The 25322-nt window shown below is 41.4% G+C and overlaps 1 protein-coding gene across 3 annotated transcripts; it reads left to right on the top strand.

The window, feature by feature from the left end:
* Positions 1–8451: 8451 nt before the first annotated feature.
* On the top strand, positions 8452–24909 carry fscn2a (fascin actin-bundling protein 2a, retinal). 3 transcript variants are annotated; one of them, XM_088327748.1, is made up of 5 exons: positions 8452–8547; positions 8706–9748; positions 20384–20540; positions 23906–24279; positions 24357–24909. In XM_088327748.1, exons 2-5 carry the CDS (start codon positions 8926–8928, stop codon positions 24560–24562), a joined length of 1560 nt encoding a protein of 519 aa, XP_088183874.1. In that variant the 5' UTR covers positions 8452–8547; positions 8706–8925; the 3' UTR covers positions 24563–24909. The 3 variants fall into 3 exon arrangements, with proteins under 3 accessions (XP_088183874.1, XP_088183866.1, XP_088183880.1); XM_088327754.1 differs by having other exon boundaries at positions 8497–9748; positions 23906–24027; positions 24112–24279; XM_088327740.1 differs by having other exon boundaries at positions 8494–9748.
* The last annotated feature ends 413 nt before the right edge of the window (positions 24910–25322 follow it).

The following is a 25322-nucleotide window of genomic DNA, read 5'->3' as shown; positions in this document are numbered from 1 at the left end:
ATGCTCCACTCACGATTACCCGCTGAAATTTCCCGTCCTACCCATGTGTAACTACGCCCTGGCCGCGGCCAGAGCACGTCGTTCCGCGTCATTTCCGCGTCATTACCTCGTGTTGACCACGTGTGCGGCACGCGATTTAACACGTGCTCAAACTTTTGAGCAGCTCAAAAGTTTTGCGCGCGGCCAACCACGTGTGAATTTCCGACCGCGAGTAAAGCACTGCTGTATCTCGTCTATATGGCGGTCTCAAAACATCCAACAGCGCCCAACAGCATCCGCTTCACGGCCAGAAATTTCTGGCCGTGGTTCAGCCTTGATACGCTCGTGAAAGGCTGTGTACCCGCGCTCTGAAGAATTGAGCAGCGCGAAAGCGCTGCCACCCACGCGCGAATTTCCGACCGCGTGTTAAGCACTGCTGTATCTCGTCTGCATTGCGATCTCAAAGCGTCCAATAGCGTCCGCCTCACAGGCAGAAATTTCTGGCCGTGATTCAGCCGCAAATGTCTGTGTGACCGGCCCCTAACGTCAAAAGAGAGGTTCATCTGGTAGAGGAATGAGCACCGGGAGATAAATGGATTAATGAGGTCAATGCCATAACGTGAAAATACATTTTCTGAAAGATTGTCCCTGGGTTCCAGAACCTAGGAATACGACTATGTTTTTGTTTTGAAAAACTTTTATAAACAATTTGGCGCAGCTCATTAATCAGTATTAAGTATTAAGCCTCTGGGAATTTTTTTAGTTTAAAAAAAAATCATCATTAGAAGCCTTGAGCGGCTTTGATCAGATTCTTTGTCCACACATCCAGAAATCCCACCTTTCTTGTGTTGATCCAGCGACTGAAGTGTGGCGGCAGTGTAGTGAAGCAGTGGTGCAAGAAAAGCAAAATTTCGGGTAAGTAAGAAACAGTAGTTTTTTTTCCCCAAAAAGATAAGGAAGTCAGTTTGGGATAACGTTTCATGCACGTCCGCAGGTACACGATCGCCATGGTCACTGAAATTGTGTGATCACGTCACCGGAAACACCGGGCGCTAAAACGTTCTTGCAAAGTTTCTTGCAAAGTTTCTTGCAATATGATATTATTTTGCAAGAAAAATTACCTTGTGTTGACGGAAAGTATTGTTTAGATACTGGGGGTATTTCAAATGCAAAAAAACCCAAATTTTGTCAGGACCAGAACGGAGACAAGACCCACTTGCGTTACGTTTCGATCAGTTTTATTGGGAAGAAAGGAAATGATTGCACACATGATCCGGTGATCGCAGGTCGCTCTGAACACGGAAGTGGCACTTCCGTGGCGAGCGATGGCGGTGTCGGAATTGGAAAAAAACGGGTCAGTAGCCGGGATAGGAGAGCAAAAAACGTGGTCGGGATCAACAATGAGTCAAAGCCAGGAGAGGAGAGTAGACGTGGTCAAGATCACAAAACGGGTCGTAGCCGGGAAACAGACAGGAGCAAAAACAGGAGTGAGTCAGTGTCGAAAATCTTGCCTAGCGTGAACTGAGGTTCGCAGACAATGGGTGACAGATAGTGAAAGGGAGCCAATCGGAGTCCGAGGCAGTTGGCGCCAAAGGAGCGGACACATGTGAATCATAACGGTAATCATGACAAATTTGAAATGGATTCTATCACAAAAAAATGCCGTTTTTCTCAGGCTTTTTCTTGGAAAGGAGCATTTTTTTAGGACATTAGCAATGTTTGATTGTTGTTTACTAAACACTTGGTAAAAGCTGGAAATCTACTGCCAAAGAAAAATGGTTCCCAGCCAGTTTTGTTGTTTCATGATTTACTTTTATTGCACTTCTTTTGCCCTGTTCTTTCTGGCTGTCTTAAGGGGGGCAGCTGGATGGTCCCCAAGAGTCACAGGAGACCAAAACAGGAACATGTTTTTGGGGAAGATGACAACTCAATGGGAGATGTTAACAGTTACAGTGCTCATTACACTGTGCCGGTGTAATATTAAGCAACTTTTGGAGATAAATATTACATTCAGAAAAAGTGTAATTTTCTTCCATGCTATCATTTTGAAATTGCCATTACATTTAATTGGTTCCTGTCAGGAAACCAACTGCGCGTTTTTGAATGCCTTTAATGTCACGCAATTACATGCATTGCCGCGTTTGGTTATTTTCCACTTTTCACCGAGCACCTTTTACTGAGATACCGTTTGGATTGCGTCTTTCCATTAGAATCAGAATGAGGTGGCTGCTGTCTGGCCCTTTTAGCAGTGCTGTAGTTGTTGTGGAACAGTCCTGATGGATGACAACTTGAAATAACAGAAAGATCCAATAGAGTTCCAAATGAAATAATCGTACTATGCACATAAATCCATGCTCACGCCCGTAAGGGAGACCGGCTTTGTGCGAGCGCTCAAAACATGTATAGACACATACCTGCCAATAGTACTGCTTTACATGTTACACTTCCACTTTTCACTCCTTAAAAACGTCAATCACCTTTTTCAAATTGAGGTAGATTTTAAAAGGGATATATACAGTACATGACCGCGCGATGATCACTCAATAAACCTTCATTCCAACCATATAAACATAGGGTCTTTAATTGCCTCGCCGAAATGTTGGCTTTCTATCCAAAGATGAACAAACCAACTCCCGCTAAGTCCTCTAGAAATACAAAGAACCCTCTCTACTTCGCGCTTCTGGTACTGCTGGTTCACTCTTTTACTGATTTTTAATTGAAATGAGTGGTTTTTATTGTCATTTATATCAGCGTATCGTGCCCTGTGTTTCTAAAAGACAACAGACAGCAAGGGAGAGATTAGGGAGGGCGCTTTGTGTTGGGTGGGTGTGATTGTCTTTGTGTGCGACTGTGAAAGGCTAGCGTATGCCTTCAGTCAAACAACCGGTTTGGGCATGCACAGTCAACGTCTTCGAAACAAAACAAACTGGGAAGGATACCCATGTTTCCTGGTTGGGGAGACAAGGTTGTGGATTTCGGCCTTCTTGGTCGCCATTGTCCCCAGGGGGCCCAGCCCGGCAAGGCCTCCCCTTCAAGCGAGTGTGAAGGGAGCATCAGAGCAGGGCGCACGCTCTGCGCATGGCTACTTTTAAAGAGGAATCACATCACAGAAGCAGGCCCTGCAAACGGTGAATTCCTGTTTAAGGTTTTCAAAATAAAGTTCTGCAACTGGTTGATAACAATTATCATAAAAATTATGATTGTTGATAACAGGCAAACTTTCATTTAGAGACAAAGTAAACTAATTACTGGCATGAACATGACACACAACTTCATAATCTTAATCTTTTGATTACATGTAAACACTTTGAGTTCTTCAAATCCGTAAGATACATCTGGAGAGTCTGGTCTTTTCCTGTGAATGGATTGTTCTGTGGATGGGGTCAGCTGGGAGCATTGTCCTTACAATGCTTTTTGACGGTTTTGCTCATGTTATTCTTGGGCAAAATGTCAGATTTTGTAACCACCAAGAGCCTGAACCTTTCACCAAATTTATATATCTTAGAGCTGTCGTATCACAAGTGGGTCAGAACCATAAATAATGGTTAGAATAACTTAAGCAACACTTGCCAGACTTAAACCCATTTGTAGGAACAAGAATATTGCAGTGAAGTCAACACTCAGACTTATGCAAGCGCTGCTTACTAAATTTTCCTTTGCGCTCGCGGGACATGAACTCTCACAGTAAAGCTAGAAATGAAAATCCGGCCCAAGAAGATATGATGCTACAGGAAACCCCTAGGCATCAGCTACATAGCCCATGTGACCAACGAAACACTGTGCAACCCCATCAGAGGACACATTGGACTCTACGAAGAACTGTTGTCAACCGCGCAGTCGAAAACTGAAGTGGTATGTTCATCCTCATCATCACCATCAAGCTCATCAGGACTGGCCAAGATCATTCTCCAGGGCACAGTCCAAGGGGGCAAAAAGAGAGGAAGACCGAAAAAGTACCGGTATGTCAACATCAAGGAATAGACCGGTGCCAACTTTACCCCAACCCAAATGCAGGCCACAAACAGTCAACAGTCAAAAGAGCAGTCCAGAGAGTTGCATCCTCAGCGGTGCCCCGAAAACCCAGGGGGTTAAGGTATCCATGAACCGTAAACCTTCAGATGTTGCAACTGTTGGGACGGACAAAAATAGAGCAAAAGTATCATATATGGCTATGTTGTGTTGATTGTAGGTGCGCAGGGTGGTTGCCATTCAATCACAGAGCAACTTAAAAGCTTATTGCGCCACTATTCTCAATCGGGCATCTAATGGTCAGCGAGTACTCTAGTGCCATCGTAAAAATGATATAGGTTATTGCTCGCAAAGTGTGTGCGAGTGGGGGCAGGCACCAGAAGGAGCAGGCAAGGGCTGGGCCTCATTTGCTCAATATTAGCTAGATAAAGTCACACCATTGCATCTCAATGAAGGCTTTGTCAGGCCCCTTGTACACATTTTTAAATATCCTCCTCCTCTGAGATAAATGGACTGACTACTGGCCTTGTTCTCTGTTCTTAAACACAAACACATTAAACCAGCTTTTGTTTTGTGTTCAACCAGGCGAGGAATTCCCTGAAGAGCGATGAGAAAATGAAAAACATTCATCTTACCAGATGTTTTCCCGTTTGTCAGCACTTCAACCAGGCAGACACGCGTGAAAAGGTTTGTGTATAATTTGTTGGTCAACACTGCAACCTGCAGTTCATCGCTACTTACATCACTCATGTCTCATCTAATCTCATTAGCTACACCGCTTATCCTCAGTAGGGTCGCGGGGGTGCTGGAGCCCATCCCAGCAATCATCGGGCAGTGGGCAGGGGACACCCTGAACTGGTTGCCAGCCAATCGCAGGGCACACGGGGACAGACAACTCACTCGCTCATTCACTCCTAGGGACATTTTGGACCGGCCAATTCACCTGAAATGCATGTTTTTGGAATGTGGGAGGACACCGGAGTGCCAGGAGGAAACCCACGCAAGCACGGGGAGAACATACAAACTCTGCACAGGAAGTCTGGAGCTGGATTTGAACCCACGCAGGAGGTTCCCAAGACATGACCATGGGCTAACCTCTGCGCCGCCGTGTTGCCACATCACTCATGTGTTACTCAAAAATATGACTGCAGTTATAATACGACTCTCTTGAAAAATAAATTCACAAGTTACAGCTGAAAATGACTGGCTACTTACTGCGGTGATGACACAAGCCAGAAGATGGGGTCATTGAGTAAAAAAGTTTCAAATTCTATACAGCACATATAAATAATGACATACCTGAGCTTTTAGGGTCAAGCTATCTATCTATCTATCTATCTATCTATCTATCTATCTATCTATCTATCTATCTATCTATCTATCTATCTATCTATCTATCTATCTATCTATCTATCTATCTATCTATCTATCTATCTATCTATCTATCTATCTATCTATCTATCTATCTATCTATCTATCTATCTATCTATCTATCTATCTATCTATCTATCTATCTATCTATCTATCTATCTATCTATCTATCTATCTATCCTGGTCATATCCCTCGAGAGGCGTGACCGACAGCAAGACAAACACATACACAAAAACAAAGAAAAGAAAAAAAGGGAAGAAGTAGCAAAAAACACACACACAAATTTTTGGACCATGGCCAACCCAAATGCCCAAACACCCAAACAAGTTAAGCACCTCGGCACCTAAGTCGGTCATGCTTTCGTCTCTCCAGATGTAACGGGACACAAGAATGCGGCCGTCACTTGGGTCAGGGTGACACAACACACACTTCTGTTCAACAGGAGGGCCCGACAGCTTTCACTGGTTTACCCCTACCGCATCATACAGGTGCCCTGCCCATCCCTTAGAACACGTCTAAACATCCCACTATCCTTTTACAACACCTCTCCACTCATTCCCGTCACCAACAAGAGCTCTGGCTTCCACTATATTTAGACCTCTTCCCTGCAGTGCACTCATAACACCACCCATCCACGTCAACCGCGGCCTTCCTCTTGGTCTCCTTCCATTTACTTCTGCTCTGTGGATCCTCTTCAACATTCACTCATCCATCCTCTCCATGTGTGGATGAGTAACATAGTAACACAAAAGGGGAAATATGATAAGTTCTTATTTCAGAAATGCATATCAGTATGTGAGTGATTTGCTGTAATTATTTGTTTTGGAATAAAGACCCTTATCTCAGTGAAACTTTTACTCTGGTGAAGCAACTTGGATTGGCAAACTGGGTAAGGACCTCAAGCGTACCAGCCTCACGACTTCAGCCCCTCAAATTCTTATTTATTTCCTTCTTGAGAATGCTGAATTGATAGAGGAAGTTTCTAAGAGTATCACATCGATCGTCTTTCGTCTCTTCTGTTTTCCTTACTACATGAGACCTTTGGGAATCGACAATACGAAAAAATAGATCTATGAAGGTATGTATTGAAGAGCACGAGTGCCCATGTAGAGTTTTAGTGTAACTGTTTAAATCTGGTGTTAAAACTCGATAGTATTCTAATAGCTTATGAAAAATGTGTTTCATTTTGACAATGTCTGTGTATTGCAACATCTATTGCAGCCTGGTCATCCTGGAAGGGGATTACTTGATGTGCGGTCCCCTCTCAAGGTATCTTTATTTTCCTCAGCTGAGGTTTTGAATTTTTCCTTGCCCTCATGTAGGTTTTAGATCAGGGGATGGTGTAATAATAATCTGCAGTCTGTAATAGTCTGTGGTCTGTGCAGACTGATTATGGCTTTGCAACGCACGCACGCACACACACACACACACACACACACACACACACACACACACACACACACACACACACACACACACACACACACACACACGCACACACACACACACACACAAAACAATACATTTCAAAATGGGTTATCATGCAAAGAAAATTGATCACCGATCAGAAACACTAAAAGCTCCCTGGAAGGTTAATAAGTCAAGAGGTGAGTTCCATGTATTCAAACGATTTACACCTCTCATGAATGAAATTTTTGCAGTTGCACTCACTTGTGACGGAGCGATGAAGCGTCTCTCATGGTTTTGCTACAAATTGCAGTGTGGCGCATAGTGATAATTTGTAATCAAATGCTGACATCTGCTGGAAGACAAATATTCCTGCAACCTTGCGAGTTGATGACCTTGTGTGTTCAATAGTTATTCATATTGTATAATTACATTTATTTAAATACACATGATACTAATGAGGATATTGCTGGATATTTTATTTTCCAATTTGTAGGTGGAAAATCCCTCAAAACAAAGCAACATTGCTCAGGCCATCCAACTTTGGCAATTGACAGCTTCTAGCCAGTAAGGAACCTGGAAGGAGTAAAAGAAGCAGATGACACTTCTATAATATGCTGTTCTCAACTGCCTTGTACTATAGCAAAGGTCATCCATGGTGCTGCATCTCTTTATTAAAGGATAGCAAAAATGAAGATGACAATCCACCAAAGTGAAAACACCCCAAAGGTAAAAGGAGGAGGTGCTCTCATGCGGGCATTCAAATATGTGCTATTCAAATTAGTTTTAGCTAAGTTGCCAAACAGGAATTGAAACCCCCAAGTTCTGTACGGGCTTGCTGAAACAGCATGTGGCTAATAAAGAAACCTTTGTTTCGGGAATTAAGACTTTTAAATTCAATTACTGGGGCCTTAAAGCAGTCCAAAGTCCTGCCCGGTAGAGCAGTTACAGCCAGTGATCAAAATTTTACTGGCCCCAGCCTCTGTCATAAAAATAATAATGTAATGATGACTACACAACGAATTTGTACAAAAAAAACAAAAACAAAATATTTCAATTTCGCTAGATAATGACAGTAGCCGTTTGGCCACGTTATCCATGGCTTTCAGTTAGAATTTTACCCCTCTCCATTTTCGACATGGCAACTGTAAATAATAAAGAAGACATTTGACTGTGAGGGCCGCTGTTTCCAGGACAAGTGGAAATTATTTTTTACCACAATCCAAAACAACTGCCTAAACTTCCAAGAGAATGTTTTTTTTTAAAGAGTACAATATCAAGAGCAACGTACAGACAAAACATACAAAAGCTAACTGGAAACGAACGCTGTGAAAAGGTGAAGAACTGGAAGCTGTTTTAACGTCACAGCAGTGCAATTTTACGAGAACTTGAGTGAGTCAAATGAAAATGCTGCTAAAACGAGCTACAAGGTTGAAACGCTGATCGCCCAGAACGCAAACTTTTCACAGAAGGTACATTTATTGAAGACTGTTCAAAGAATCCTAGGCTAACCAGTCGGCCCTCACAAATTTTCAGACAATCAAATCTGGCCCGCTTCATTAAACATTTGGACACCCCTGTCTTAAGACCTTGATATAGTAAAAACTGAATCAGAAAGTGATTGGAGAAGGAACGAGAGCAGTTACACCTCTCCTTATTGCTCATTTTCCGATTAGGCTGTGGCTCACCAGCAGATTAAAGCAAGGATAATCCGCCTGGTTATGCCGGTGCAGGACCGACAAAGTCAGCGACACCCAAAAGAAAACGAGCGTGCTGATGCATGAAGGAATGGTGAAAGCTGCAAAGAAAAGAGAGTAAATGTAAGTGTAATACTTGCAGCAAGGGAGTTTTCCGGTGGGGCGGAGAGTGGAGGAAGAATGAGGCGGGGGGATTTGTAGTTGGTGAACTAGTATGTGACGTCAGCAGCTTGTTGGATTGAGGTGCTTTGTCCTGCTGATTTTAATCCCAACTCATTAAGGAACTGAAAGCAAGTGTCTGCAAAAGCGCTCCGCCGAGAGAAAGTGACGGGCAACAGGAAGAGGACTTAACTCACAAAAGAGAAAGGTAGACACCATCTATGACATAAGGCTAAGAACATTTTCTTATTTCGTTTTCCCTTTTGAAACATTTTGCTTGTTTTTTTTAATTGATTTTGTACTTTTGATATCTTGCAATCTTATCACACGGCTCGGTCAAACATGCCCACAAACGGAATAAACCGCGCGCTGAAGCTCCAGTTTGGGCTAATCAACTCCCAAAATCGGTACCTAACAGCAGAGGCTTTTGGCTTCAAGGTGAACGCCTCAGGCACCAGCATGAAGAAGAAGCAGATCTGGACCTTGGAGCAGGATGAGCATGACGGCCAGGTGGTATTCCTTCGTAGCCACTTGGGACGTTATCTGGCTTCAGACAAAGACGGCAAAATCACCTGTGGGGCGGAAAGTCCTGACCCCGAGTGCCGGTTCTTGATTGTGCCCCAGTCGGACGGTCGCTGGGCGCTGCAGTCGGAGCCTTACCTGCGTTACTTTGGAGGCTCGGCCGACTATCTGTCCTGCTTTGCGCAGGCCATCACTGAGCAGGAGCTTTGGGCCGTACATCTGGCGTTGCACCCGCAGGCCAATCTGCTGAGCGTGGCCAGGAAACGCTACGCCCATCTGTCAGCGACCGACGGAGAGATCTCGGTGGACAGCAACATTCCTTGGGGGGTTGACTCCCTGGTCACCTTAGTGTACCAGGACGGCAAATACGGCTTGAAGACCTGCGACGGCCGTTTTCTAAGCAACGACGGCAAGCTGGTGAAGGAGAACACTAGCGTCACCAGCTTCACGCTGGAGCTGAAGTCGGGAAAGCTGGCCTTCAAGGACTGCGACGGCAAATATCTGACCCCGGTGGGTCCCACCGGAACACTGCGATCAGGCCGCTGCTCCAAGCCGGGGAAAGACGAGCTCTTTGACCTTGAGGAAAGTCATCCGCAAGTTGTTTTTCAAGCTGCCAATAAAAGATTTGTCTCCGTCAAACAAGGTAAATGAAAAACAAGAAACACAGATTTTTTGTAGCAGAAAATGAATTGAACATTTTTCATGAAGGTGAATGAGTCAAGACTTTTAAAAGCCTATTAAAACGTGACCTACGATTAAAATGGAGGTAAAGGACAAGTGGAGCAATCAAACAAATCTGGTGCTTAATTATAATACAAAAAAAAATGGGTGTCAAATTACAGTGCTGTAAAAAGTTTTTGCCCCTTCTTCATTTCTGTGTTTTTTTGTTGTTGTTGAGTATTTCTCACTCACAAAGGTTTCAGATCATCAAACAAATTTTAATATGACACAGAGACAACCCAGTGAAAATTAGAAAATATATTTTAAAATGTTGATTCAATTTATGAAATGAAATGAATGAAATGATCTGCATTTATATAGCGCTTTTCAAGTCAATGACTTCCCAAAGCGCTTTACAATGTGCTTCACATTTCCCAATAGCGGCCGTGATCTGTGCAGCCATGTAAGGCGCTAACCTGCTAATTGGGGGTAAAGGGGGTTCAGTGTCTTACCCAAGGACACTTCGGCATGTAACACGGACAAGCCGGGATTCGAACTGGGATCCCTTAATCCTAAAACGATCGCTCTACCTCCTGAGCTACTTCCGCCCCCAAAAAAGCACATACAAATCAAAACCTGTCTGGCCCTATGTAAAAAAGTAATTGCCCCCTGAACCTAGGAGCAACCGTTGGGAGCAATAACAGAAATAAAACGTTTAAGATAATTGCTAATGAGTCTTTCACAACGCTGTTGAGGAATTTTGGCCCACTCTTCTTTGCAAAACTGTTTGAAATCTGCCATGTTTGAAGGATTTCGAGCATGAACTGCCCGTTTGAGGTCACACCACAGCATTTCAATTGGATTTAAATCCAGACATTAACTTGGCCACTCCAGAACCTTCATTTTATATATTTATATATTTTTTAGCCATTAAGAGGTGGACTTGCTGTTATGTTTAGGACCGTTGTCCAAGAGTGAGTTTGAGGGCACAAACTGATGGCCGGACATTCTCATTAAGGATCATCTGGTAAACCCCGGTATTCATTATTCCGTCAACCACTTCAAGTTGTCCTGGTCCTGAGGCAGCAAAGCACCCAAACTCGAGGACCCTCATGCAGACAGGAAAGTGACCAAAATATTATATAAACACAAATTTAAATGATTGATTTGATGATTTAAAGTCAATTTTATTTTATTAATAGTTTATTTCTATTTTTTATGAAACTTTGCTTTTAGACCTCAGGTTTAGTATAGAAAGGAGCTAAAGTTTCTTCACACACCCAGTTGCTATTTGTTTCATTGGCACAAATTGCCTTAAATGATGTGTCCGTCATTGGTTGATAAATGGTTGTCAGCAAATACTGCTACTCAAAGAATCCTACTCAATTTGCTGCAAATATTTCTTATTTTAGATGGATATTTCTTATTTTAAAGGGACATTGTGCAAAAAAAACAACAACCCAATATTGATTTGAATGATAAAGAAAAACATGGGAACAATCATATAAACATTGTTTGAAATACTCATAGGTCAAACATGAGGCTCACCTAGCAGGAGCTGACATGATTTTCAGCTATCTTGCTGATAAGAGTACCCGCTAAAACAAAAAACCTCCTGAAAGACAAAAAAATGTGGCTTATTTTAACAGTATTCTAAAATATTCACTTCATTTCTCTGAGAGAGATGCAAATGAGCCAAATAAGCAAACGCATGGCGGCTCAGTAGTTCTGTCAGTTCTGTTGTTATGGGTTTAAATCTGGCTACCAGCCTTCCTGTGTGGAGTTTGTATCTTCTCCCTGTGCCTGCGTGGGTTTCTATTGGGCACTCCGGTTTCGACCCACACTCCAAACACAAGCACACAAGCAAACTATTCTTATTTTGCAGATAGTAATATTTTTTTAAAAATTCTAAGAAAGAATTTCTTCCAAGATTTATGTGCAAATGTGCAAAAAAACAAACATTTAAAAGATCCTTGGTCATAACCGGAAAGTTTTTGGAGGGTACTCAGGCACCCCCAAATTCAACCCAAGCACCCCCAAAAGTGATCTTTAAAACTTTCTTTTTCTCAATTAAGGACAGTATAGGCTTAAATATGATGAAAACGGCCAGATCATTTTTTTTAATAAACCAAAACAAAGGTGTGAACAACACAGCATCGCAAATACTCCACTGCCTTGAAATGGTTTAGTCCGTTCGATTTCGAGCCCCCCTTCCTAACTCCTCTTTTGCTCGGCTAGTGTCATCGCTTCATGTGAAGAACAACAGAATCCTTAGCAAGACAGTCCAAATATAATTAAACATGTTTGATAGTCAAAATAGTTTTGAGCGTTTTTAACCAAGTTCCAAAATGTAGTTTCTGTGGAGAATGGCAAGCTGTTGTGTTGCTGTTGGGTGCAGCAATAGTACTACAAATGGTGAGCAGCCAAAATGGGGAAAAATGGCAAAAATAACACAAATAGAGCGAACTGGGGCGAAACCAAGCGGGACACAACAGGCTTGTCGGCTTCTAAAAATGGCTAACCGGGCCCGAGCTACGCAAATATGAGAGGCTGTCCGATGCAGTAGGCAGCCAGGATAACATGGAGCCAAAAACAATAAACGATTACGGCAACAAACACGAACCCAGCCATAAATATACCAAATGATCACTGCAGGCTAGTCGGATGCTACAGAGGAGGAACCGAAACCGATCGGCGGAAAAGAAACGGGAGGCTGGCTGACCAAAAACTTGCATTAAGCAGCCAGGATAACCGCGAGCCAAAAACAAAAAACCTACAACGGCGGGCAACAAACACAAACACAGCCGGAAGAAAAAACAATGAGCACGGCAAGCAAGCTAGCGGGGCTGATCGAGACCAAGCAAAACTGGAAGCCTTCGGGGAGCTAATTGGACGATATCATATCGATTGCAAGACACGCAGTGAAAAACACAAAAGGAAAAGTCACAATCACATGCACAAAAAGAGGGAAAGGCAAAAAACAAACGAACGCTGTACAAGAAAGACGGCAGGTAAACTTACCGCACACAGCTCTAGATGATCAAAGCACGGGCCTCAGACAAAACTGTCAGAAGTCCCCTAGCGACGTGGTAAGCAAAGTTCCAATTACTCCAAGCGGAAATGAGCGCTATTCATTCGCTGATTACTACAATCGCCATCTGGGCTGCACAATTGTTTTTGTTCTCTTTGTCATCCGGTGACGTCACAGCTCTAGGGGATGTAAGGTCAAACTGTCTACTTTGAAAATGTATTCTTCGAGATCCATGGGGCTTGGAAATATTTATAGCATATCTGCATGATTGATAGGGAAAAACACTTCACACATGTTCTGTGGTTAAATGAAAATAAATAGGGTTTTGGAAATCCCTTTAAGATAAGTACTGTATTTTCCGCACTATAAGGCGCACCTAAAAGCTTTTATTTTTTTCAAAAGCTGACCATGCGCCTTATAATACAGTGCGCCTTATTTATGGATCAATATTAAGTCGCAAAGTCTTGCAACTAAGGCAAGCAGCCGCCGACTAGATTTTCCCCCGAACGCGAAGTAGTCCGCGGTGTATGCTGGGATTTATTTACCGGCGTTTCATTGGCTAACCAACGTGTCAATCATTTAAATCGATCACTATTGGCTAAAGTTATTCGGAGGTAAAGGGGGCGGATCCTTTTTATCATTTACAGGCTGGCACAGGCTAAAGGGGCAAAACAAAGCCTGCAATTGGCCGAAAAAGATGAATGTGAAGAGCATGTTGGGTTGATGGCATAGAGAAAACAGTATTTTACTTTTCCGTACTGTATTTGTAAATATTTTACTCTCATGGTTATACTACACTCACGGATATAAGAGGACCATGGTTGCACATTATCATTGAACACAACGACTTCGGTGAGCTACTCCAGCTATATATTTTCCCTGTATCTTGTTTCAGACTGAACTCGATGTTTCTGTGGTAAGCGGTGCAGATAATGGATGGAAAGTAGTGTCTATTTTTAATAAAACTCAATTCCAAGTGTTTCTTATCATATGCACAGTATAGTTGTGAGCGAAAAAGAAAATAGAAACTAAGGAATGGTTGGCATTTCGTGAATCTCAAGACTTTAACCTTCCGAATGATATTTGGAAGGATGCATTTGAGTGACATCGTACGGACACCGCATTCGCACGTGTCTACGACACGTATTTGCTTCTTTGCAAGCTTTGGGAATGTTAAGGGGGTAATAAGTTGGACTGAACTATCTGACTGTTTTGTCCACGTTCCCATTGTAGCGCCTTATAATCCGGTGCGTCTTATGTATGTCAAATATAGGACCAAAAACTATTTTTTCGAGGTGCGCCCTATAATCCGGTGCGCCTTATAGTGCGGAAAATACGGTAACTGTTTCTTATGTATTTCGCTCATTTTAAGAAATATTTTCTTCCCAGGTTTTAAACTATATTAATAGAAATAATATTTAAAGAATGTAAAATAGGAAAAATTTCACTTGATATCTGCATTTGTATTACCAACGTTTTAATGGATTTTGTTGTTGATTTATCTTATTTTAAAACTTTCACTTTTCTCCTCAAAAAAATAATACTCTTAAAAATAAGCAAATCTTTCTTATTTTGTAGATTGTTCCATTTCTTGCTAATTACAAAAAAACATTGTTTTCCAAGATCGAAAAATAAATCTTAGAATGTGCTAATAATTTTAATATCTAATAGATTATTTTACTAGATAATGGGTTACAATCCCTAAGAGAAATTACTCCTAATATGTGATTTTTTTGCCAACATGTTAAAGGTTTTTTTTAAATTTCACTCTTTTAAAAACTTTTTTCTCCATGAGATTATAAATTTCTTTTGACAATTTTAAGAAACTTTTCCTTCCAAGTTTAAAGAAAAATAAATCTCAAAACGTGCAAAAAACAAACAAGCATGTAAGTATTGTTTTTTTTTCTACTACAAATAACAAGTTAAAACTTTTAAAACTAGAAACATTATGCTTAAACTATTACTTTTTTTCCAATGTGTAACTGGTTTTGTTGCTGTCTAAAATAATTTGTCTTGCTTTGGTACAAAACAAATGTATTATATATAAATATCTTAAATAAAAAAACTCAGTGGGCATAAACTTTCTGCCAATGTTGAAAGACTATACTGTTCTTTGACATTGCATTTTGCAGGCGGTGTCTACATACCCCAAAGTTTTATGAAAACACTGTCAAATAAATCCTAGTCTTCAAGCAAAAGGTATCTACAACAAAATGTTGCTGTGAAACGCCGAAGCCTTCGCTCTGAAAATGCTGGTCTACTAGTTATCAAGAGCCAACAAGAGATCCGCAGGTTCCAGAGCGTTCTCCATTCGGGCCCCTGGTGGAATGCTCCTCCCCCTGAGATTCGATCTGCAACCTCAGTAGAAATGTTTACATCTAAGTTTAAAACACACTTCTATTCTATAGCATATCTCATCTCATCTCATCTCATTAGCTGCACCGCTAATCCTCAGTATTGTCGCGGGGTCTATAGCATATGAATAACCTATATTTTATGTTGATAATATCTGTGTATTATTTGCCCTCGTGTAGGTTTTAGATCAGCTGATGGCGTCATAATAGTCTGTAATAAGAGTTTGCAATAATTTGTGGTCTGTCCACCCCTTTGAGACCCTTTGTGATTAAGGGCTATACAAATAAACATGACTTGCCTTGACTTGACTTGAAACTAAAATTAGCGGAGAACATTGATTTTTTTCAGTCACAATTTTTTTCAGTCACAATTCCACTATTGGAAAACCTAACGAAAAAACATCTTTTGTAATCTGAGTTCTGCCGGCTACAATTATAAACACAATCCCGAAACAAAAGCCTTCTGTCTCTGGCTTTGCAAGATGCTTACATTCCATATTGGGAATAAAGTAGCAACAACAAATAGTGAAATTACTTTTGCCACGTAAGGCAGTGTGACAAATTAATTTAAGATTTGATTAATTTTATATTTAACGGCACTTTTTCACAACCAGTAGTTATTCTGTACACTCTGAAGAGATGCGGAAACACTTTAGTTGTTATGCTTAGTTTTGGGGAAAAAAGTCACATTATCTATCTACTTTAAGTTGGGTGACCCAGAAGTGGGGTGTTGGGTGTAGCCAAGGCATTTCAAACATATGGCCCGCCGGCCGCATTCAGCCAGTTGAATAGGTAAATTTCTGAGTATGTTCAGAAAAAAGAAAAGGGTCTCTAGGTAATTTCTATCAAACGTTTTGATTTTTAAATAAATGCTCTCTCTGGCCAGTGGAGGACAGTGTTGAGTTTGTAGAGCGTGGTGATTTGGTTCAGGTATAAAACTGCATTCACTCAACTGTTAAAATATACCAGTTAACAATGGCAAACTTAAAAATCTTTTTTTCCCCATTGTTTGTGAATAATCATGATCGCTTGTCATCCATGACTATGAAATGAATTGAATTGAATTGTTTTTATTGTCATTGATATCAATGTTGGACATGGCACTCCAGGGTAAGCATGTGATATATAATTTAAGGAGAAAAATATATATAACACTCTCAAGATAAAAGGCAGAACAAAATATTTACAACATAGTGGTTAGAGACTGGCCCAAGTTATAATAATAGTGCAATGTTTGTGAATGAAAAAGAATAGTGCATCGTATCAATAGTGCAATAACATTTAACAAAACAAAGTCACAAAATAAGTCACAAGGTATATATTTCCACCATTTTGTGCAACATGTTTTCATATTTTTGTGTGCTCCTTTGGAGCTGTGATAGCAGAAGGTGTCTTTGAACCTGTTTGTCCTTGTTTTGAAACACCTGCAGCCCCTACCAGAGGACAACAGGTGAAAGAGGTGGTGGCCGGGGTGGAAAGTGTCTTTTATAATGTTGATGGCTCTGCTATGGTATTGCAAGCCGGCAATGACCTTAAAACTTGGAAGAGAGAAGCTGATGAGCTTTTGGGCTCTGTTGATTACTCTGCCCTAAAAATCATGATATGATCAAGATATGTAGGGTAGGTTACTAACGAAGGCTGAATAGTAAAGCATAATACTCAAAAACAAAGCTAAAAACTTGTATTTCACCTTCTTTTACTGATCTGGCCCACCTCTGAACAGACAGTCTGGATCCAGAGCCAAACTGAGTTTGATGTAGCCTAAAGGAAAGGAAACAAAAACAACTGCTTTTGCTGAATTTGCAAAGTAACTTGCCTAACATTGCGTCTATTGAAGAAGTATGGTCTCAAAAAACCACAACGATGAGAAACAAGGCTTGTTTCATCGAGAAAGCCAATTAATTGAAGGTTACAGGTGAGACCATGTTGTGTTATATAATTGTGCTATAGGCAAACATCCTTTCATCCATCCATCCATTATCTGCACCCCTTATCCTCACTAGGGTGGCGAAGGTGCCCATCCCAGCTATCTCCAGGCAGTGGGCAGGGAACACCCTTAACCGGTTGCCAGCCAGTCGCAGGGCACACAGAGACAAACAACCATTCAAACACTTTTCCCTAAATCTCCCACGAGGCTCACACATCAGCCTACATTAGCTTGAGGCTAAAGATGAAAAAAGCTGGAGGATCCTATGTACTTAACTACATTCACTCTCACGCAGTGCATAAAAAGTAATTCAAATGTAAATCACGAGACGGTAAAGAATACGAAAAGCCAGATTTATGGATGGGAATGGCCGTGAAAACTTAAGAGCTGCGCACTCTGGTTGTTTTCATCTGCATAGGATAAGGTGAATACAGTACATTGATTTTATGGCCATCGGCATCCTAAACACAGTCCTTACATTTTGTAAACAGCCATGTAGAAACACTAACATTGAGTGTTAAGCATGACGTTTTAAGATGATGAGCCTTCAATGCTCTTTTCCACCTCGTTTGTTCTACAGCACTTGAATTTTCAGCTTGTGCAATACCTTTTTGTAGCTCTTATATAAATGTGTTATTTATTGTCAGTGTCATAATTGATTTTAGTCCTCCTAGCTATAACTTTGCTTCCTCCCTGTTCAATTACAGCTATTTATTGCACCCCGTGGTTCACACATTGTAATTAACGTTAGTGCTCCTGTCAATTCAAGTAGAGTCTGTTTTCATTCACACCCATTTTTGTGTAATACTGTTGGTTTTATTTATGCTCAAGACAAGCAAACACGGTTCTTTTAACCAGAAAGTACAGCAAGTGGCCTGTTTTAGTTTAAAAAAAATCTATGCTAGATATCACTATTATCCATCCATCTATCCATCCATCCATCCATCCATCCATCCATCCATCCATCCATCCATCCATCCATCCATCCATCCATCCAATGTGCTAATAGCAAAATAAAACATGGATCACATTCAAAACTAAGCCCGTTACTGTGCACGTTTCTCTGATTGTTTGACAGCTAAACTGTGTAGGTAATTGTGGTAATGGCCTTTGTCATCTCTTCTGTGCCCTTATTGACGATTACACCATGAAAATATTACCTTGTGACAAAATTGTCCTCTATGGGTCATTAACCCTAGCCCTCGGGGGTACTCATTTAATACTGCAATCCACAGGGGAGGGGATCTTCTGTTCTCCAGCTTAGATCTATAACACATGTAGCTATGAAAAATAATTACAGCTGGGCCTTGTGAAATAGAGCTCATGTCAGCATGCGAGATGTGATCTTTTCCGTTCTTTAAAAATGACTCATGCAAGTAATACAAAATGACAAATTTTCTTGTTATATCTCACGTCAATTACAACAAAAAGCACCACAGAAGAGCATCTTTACTGCTGTGGATTCAGAGCCACATTTCCACAACCCTTCATCTCTTTCATCAGGCATAGACCAACATTCTTAAACTGTTGTTGCGAATTCAGGTGATTAATAAATTATTTGAACAAATACTTGATTGACCAATATAATTGAAGAGGCAAGTTAAATCTGTTTTAAACTTCTCCCGCCTTATATATACATAATTTTATCAGGAAAAATAGAAGAAAAACATTTTTAAATTAATCTGAAAGATTGGGTACACAGTTCAAAATACTTTAATCAAGACAAAAACTCTCTGATTTAAGAAATGTTCTTTACTAAGCATCTAGAGAGGACACTTGTATAGAACACAAAGCAAAACAAGAATGAGAAAATAAAACAAAGATAGAAGTTGGGATTTTGACTGACAAAGAAAACCAACATGGTTGGCTTAATTATTACTGTCCATAGTACTTAAGACAAGTGGGCGGTATTGTTATTTGACGTGTCACACCTATACCTGGCTACATTGGATGAACTTTGGTTTTAGTTTGATTATCTAAAAGGCAGACCAGAATCACTGGGTGCAGGGCATTGACGCTGTGGTTCTCTGCTGGTCCTTTCTTTGTCTCAATTCGTGCTTTGCGATCGCTGGCTAAATCCCACTGATTTGTTTGCAGATTTGATCAAGATTTGAGCGTTGATGAAGCCTGGCGTTCTTGCTCCTTGCTCAAAGTACTTGCTCAGAACCTTTTTACTTGCTTGTTGGACAAAATTGATCCTTTGCTCCAAGCTTGTCTTTTGCCACATCAGAACCTTGGCTTCTTATCAATCAAGATTTCTTGCCTTTTCACTGACCTCAGAAGAACCGCTAGTGGTTTCTTTCTCAGCTCGACCTTCTTGAGCACTCGCCGGTTTCCACTGAACTGAATTGCGGGATGTCTCACTGATCTGACCGGCCTCCCTGGGGTTTGTCAGGACAACCTGGAATGTCTTGTTTACACAATTGTAAGATAAAAAACCTCACGCCCAGTTGCTACCAGATTATTCAATCACTGTACATAATTGAGTTGAGGCATAGCATGGGATTCAGTGGATATGTGTGACATTGTTTCATTGTTTTTTGACATTGAAAAACAGAATGCTGAACCAACATTGAATGTCCTACACTGTCGTGCCGGACCTTGCAGCAGTTTCACATTTTTAAGAACCGGGCACCGAAAGCTGCTTAGTGGGTCCTGCAGTGAAGATTTGCATTTCACCACTCATGGAATTACAGCAAGCGAATGGGCAGGAAGGTTGGTGGGGGCAACTGTGGAGGATTAGGGTTGTAACAGGCTTAAGAGAGAGGTTGGAGGATATTTCTGTGGCATCTAATTTGACCTGCAGCAGACACCGTTCAGTTATACGTGTCCGTGAGTGTATTCCCCACAACCTGGCACACCCAACCAGACAGCTAATTCACAAGGCTTAAGCATATAACACTGGATTTGCTGCAAGTGAGGTGTCCCCCAGGCAGAGGCTGACAAGCAGGAAAGAGCATAAAAACATGTTTTTCTCTGATGTATCAATCTAAAAGCCAAGATGTCATACCCTTTAACTAATTAGAGGTGTCTTCTAGAAATTAACCCCAAAACAACAAATTGTATGTTTCGACATTCTGTTCACACCAGGGAATTTTTTTTTCTCGCTGTTGAAAGACACAAGACTACTATAAAGACTTACAAAATCAATAATACGAACGTTCTCAAGTTTTGGTGGATTTGATGACATTTGACAGAAACATATGAATCTTAAAATATTGAATAAGATGCATATGGTCAACATTTCTTATGGGTAGTTATGGGCCTGAAAGAAAGGAAAAAAACACATACTTCTCTTTATTCCAGGTGTCAGCATTTCAGCGAATCAGGATGTGGAGACAGATATGGAGACTTTTCAGATGGAAATCGAAAAGAAAACCAAAAAGTCCATGTTTAGGACAAATGGGGGTTCCTACTGGACTCTTGTGAGTCACGGAGAAATCCAATCAACTGCGTCTGACGCGTGAGTACCCTTTTCAAGAGGCCTTTTTTGTTAATCTTTCATTAGGGGAAACGTGTTGATCCAGATGCTATGGTGGAATAGAACATTTGGAATGAATGTTCTTCACTAGTCTCTATTCAACTGATAGTTGGGTGTAAACCAAGTCAGGAAGTCCAGCGCCATGTGACTGTTTAAAAAAAAATCAATGTCATAATGTTAGAACTATCACAAAGGGTCTAGTGCGGGTTTGCCAGACATGCAGCCCGTGGGCCTGGTCTGACCAGTTAGCTGATTTTTTTTCCGGCCCGCCATAAATATCTGAGTGTGACAAAAGGAGAAGCGAGTCCCTTCGTCATTTTTGTCAAAAGTCAGGATTTTTTAGATTTATTTTGCAATGTGCTGTCATGCGATTTGATCCCTCTTAAATGCTCTTAATGAACAAGTCCAAGCAAAAGGCAAAAGCAGGAACTAACAAACCGCAGTTGTCAGGAATCGAATTGCCGATGTTAATTACATGAAGGGGCACGGATCTGCATCAGGCATTATTTTTTAGCGTTACTGTCAGTCTATTGTCATGCGTATCATCATCTCATCTCATCTCATTAGCTACACCGCCTATCCTCAGAAGGGTCGCGGGAGTGCTGGAGCCCATCCCAGCAATCATCGGGCAGTGGGAAGGTGACACTCTGAACTGGTTGCCAGCCAATCGTAGGGCACACAGGGACAGACAACTCACTCGCTCATTCAAACCTAGGGACAATTTGGACCGGCCAATTCACCTGAAATGCATGTTTTTGGAATGTGGGAGGAAACCCGAGTGCCCGGAGGAAACCGACACAAGCACGGGAAGAACATACAAACTCCGCACAGGAAGTCTAGAGCTGGATTTGAACCCACGCAGGAGGTTCCCATGACTTGAACTGTGCTGCACATGCGCTAACCACTGCGCTGCCTTGCTGCCCGTATCATCATCATTTTTCCTTTTATGAAAACCATGGAGCGGTTGCTGCTGCACCACCTGAGGCCACAGGTCCGTCACGCCATCGACCCTCTGCAATTTGCTTACCAGGAGAAGGTGGGAGTGGAGGATGCTATAGCCTACATGTTACACCGATCCCTCTCTCACCTGGATAGGGCTAAGGGGGCTGTGAGGATGACATTTTTGGACTTCTCCAGTGCCTTCAATACCATACAGCCTCTGCTACTGAGTAGGAAACTGACAGAGATGGGTGTTAGCTCACACCTTGTAGAATGGTTTACAGACTACCTGACAGGCAGACTAGAACCGGGCATGCTGAAAAAGGGGGCAGCACAGCAGAGCAGCGGTTAGCGCGTGTGCAGCACAGTTCTGAGGTCATGAGATCAGTATGTGAAACAGGGGGGCTGTACATCGGACGCTGTGGTTAGCAGCACAGCATCTCCGCAGGGGACCGTGCTCTCTCCGTTCCTATTCACTCTGTATACATCGGACTTTCAGTACAACTCTGAGTCCTGCCATGTGCAAAAGTTTGCTGATGACACTGCGATCGTGTGATGTATCAGAAGTGGGCAGGAGGAGGAGTACAGGAAATTGATTCAGGACTTTGTACAATAGAGCGACGCAAACCACCTGCACCTGAACACCACCAAGACCAGGAAGATGGTGGTGGACTTCAGGAGAACAAGAACTCACCCGGTTCCTGTAACCATCAAAGAAGAATGTGTAGAATTTGTCCAGACCTACAAATACCTGGGTGTGCAGCTGGACAACAAACTGGACTGGACTGCCAACACAGAAGCTCTATGTAGGAAAGGCCAAAGCCGACTTTACTTTCTCAGGAGGCTGGCCTCCTTCAACATCTGCAAAAAGCTCCTGAAAATATTCTATGAGACAGTTGTGGCAAGCGCCCTCTTCTATGCGGCAGCATGTTGGGGAGGCAGCGTAATAAAGAAGGATGCCTCTCGTCTCAATAAACTGTCGAGGAAAGCGAGCTCTGTTGTGGGCACAGAGCTGGACAGCCTGACAACAGTAGCTGAGAGACGGGCACTGGAAAAGCTGCGGTCAGTCATGGTCAATCCATCGCATCCACTGCACAGCATTATCTCCAGACAGAAGAGCAGTTTCATCGACAGACTGCTGTCACTGTCTTGTACTTCGGACAGACTGAAGAGATCTTCTCTTCCTCATGCCATGAGGCTCTTTAACTCTACCCGGCAGAGTAAAGGCCCACAGTAAACCACACCACCTACATTGCATATTACCAAATCCTATTGCAATATGTATTCTGTGTAGCACTATTTAGTTATTCTATATAACATGCTACAGTGGGCATTTGCACGTCACACTGGGTATTTGTATATTGTATTCTTTTTGCTTTATTATTGTATTGTTCTCAGCTCAGGGATGCTGCTGGAAATGTGAATTTCCCTGCGGGGAGGAATAAAGTATCTATCTATCTATCTATCTATCTATCTATCTATCTATCTATCTATCTATCTATCTATCTATCTATCTATCTATCTATCTATCTATCTATCTATCTATCTATCTATCTATCTATCTATCTATCTATCTATCTATCTATCTATCTATCTATCTATCTGTCTGTCTGTCTGTCTGTCTGTCTGTCTGTCTGTCTGTCTGTCTGTCTGTCTATCTATCTATCTATCTATCTATCTATCTATCTATCTATCTATCTATCTATCTATCTATCTATCTATCTATCTATCTATCTATCTATCTATCTATCTATCTATTGTCCTAATCTTATTGGAATGTTGGTAATTTTTCCTTTTAGAAAAGGTCTCTCAAACTTGTAAAACTTAAAAAAAAGCTGAGGAACCACTTTTATAACCCAAATTATTTGTCAATACATTAAACAGAGTGAACATTTAGTAAGCTTTAAATTGGTTTGCATTATGCTCTTCTTGAAAATCCTTTTTGTATTTCGGGTATCGCTGTTTTGTGCCATTTCGTGCTCAGAATACACACTCAGACATAAACATGAATTTAAAAAAAAACATTTGACATTGTGAAATTGTGGAGCAATGGCTAACCTGACTTCTTTAGTCAAGATCATTGTTAAAAATCAATTTGTCATCATAAACTTGATTTCTGATTTTATACACCTATTTTTTTCCAGCTTAAACAGGTGATTATTACGCTGCCTCGTAACAAGTAACTCTGTTTACTTAAACATGTAAATAATTTATTCCAAAGTATTAAAATATGGTATTTGACCCTTCGATGGAATAATTTTGCCTCAAAGATGACAATGTGTACAATTATTTTGATGGAGTTCTGTCCAAAAGAGCTGCTGTCCGGACAATTTTATATGTCCCCCACGACCAACACATCCGATTCAAGTTATCATGCCATCAGAAAGCTATTTGTCTTTTCCCCCCAGAGAGATAAATACAATGTTTGACATCGAGTGGCAAGGACGAAGAGTCGCTCTCAAGGCCAGCAATGGAAAGTATGTGTGTACAAAGAAGAACGGGCAGCTGTCGGCCGTAAGTGATGCTGTTGGTAAGTACTTTTACTCATGTGATTTCAACAAACTTGCCAGGCATGTGGCTATAACAAGTACAAATTGTTTTTCCGTTTGTAAAGGGGAAGACGAATTGTTCTTGATGAAACTCATCAATCGACCCATGTTGATCCTTCGCGGAGAGAATGGCTTTGTGTGTCATCACAAGAACTCCAACACTCTCAACGCCAACCGATCGGTCTATGACATTTTCTCACTGATATTCAATGACGGCGCCTACAATGTCAAAAGTCAGTGATTACCAAATGCTACTTTTCAATTCACCACTGAATCTACACCTGTTTGATCAACGGATGTGTTTGGGCAGGTGTAAATGGGAAGTTCTGGTACGTCTCTAGCAGTGGCCTTGTGTGCTCGGATGGGGAAAAAGCTGAAGATTTTTTCTTGGAGTTCCTGGAACACGGGCGAGTCGCTATAAAATCTTCCAACAGTATGTACCTTCGAGGAGACCAGGGAGGCACGCTGATGGGTGATTGCACTGCTGTAGACATATCCTCGCTTTGGGAGTTCTAAATCCTGATTTAGTAGGCGTACAAGATGATAACAAGATGAAGAAGCTGGAAAGTAGATCGGCTGGCTAAAGTTTTTACGCCATGTTTTTATACCAGCATCCACATACCCAATCACATATTAAGAAGTATGGTTCCTTATTTGTCTTCTCTTTTTGACCCCTTCATTGCCATCATAAAAAACACGGCTGATCAAAAAATCTTTAATCAATGTCAACAAAAAAGGTACACCATGTCCAAGCAAGCGGTCACAAAGATGAATGAACCGAAATATCATCGTATGAGTGCTGCCTAGTATGCCTTTAAAATTAAATTTTGTAAAGCCAACTGATTAACCAATGCTACAATACTATGACCAGACATGGGACCAAGTCACACATGTGCAAGTCTCAAGTAAGTCTCAAGTCTTCACCTTCAAGTCCCAAGTAAGTCCCAAGTATTTTTTTCTTGGGCAAGTCAAGTCACAAGTCAAGTCCCGAGTCTTAGATTGCCAAGTCCAAGTCAAGTCACAAGTCATAAAAACAGCGACTCGAGTCGACTCGAGTCCAAGTCACTAAGTCTCAAGTCCCCATGTCTGACTATGACCGTAGCTAAGTTATATTTCTGTATATCATTTTTTTAAATCCCAAAAGTTAAGTACTTGAAGAGACAAACTTGTACAGTAGTTAAGTTGCCATTTGCAATAAACCTTTGTTTACAACCCTTTATTTTTTTCCAATGATTTTAGTTATTTTGCTCTATAGGCAATACATGGCCACCTAACA

This window comes from Urocampus carinirostris, chromosome 1 (genome assembly GCF_059441175.1).
Source record: "Urocampus carinirostris isolate Australia breed hairy pipefish chromosome 1, RoL_Ucar_1.0, whole genome shotgun sequence".
In the NCBI taxonomy this organism is placed as follows: Eukaryota; Metazoa; Chordata; class Actinopteri; order Syngnathiformes; family Syngnathidae; genus Urocampus; species Urocampus carinirostris.
This window is presented reverse-complemented; position numbering and strand designations above follow the sequence as displayed.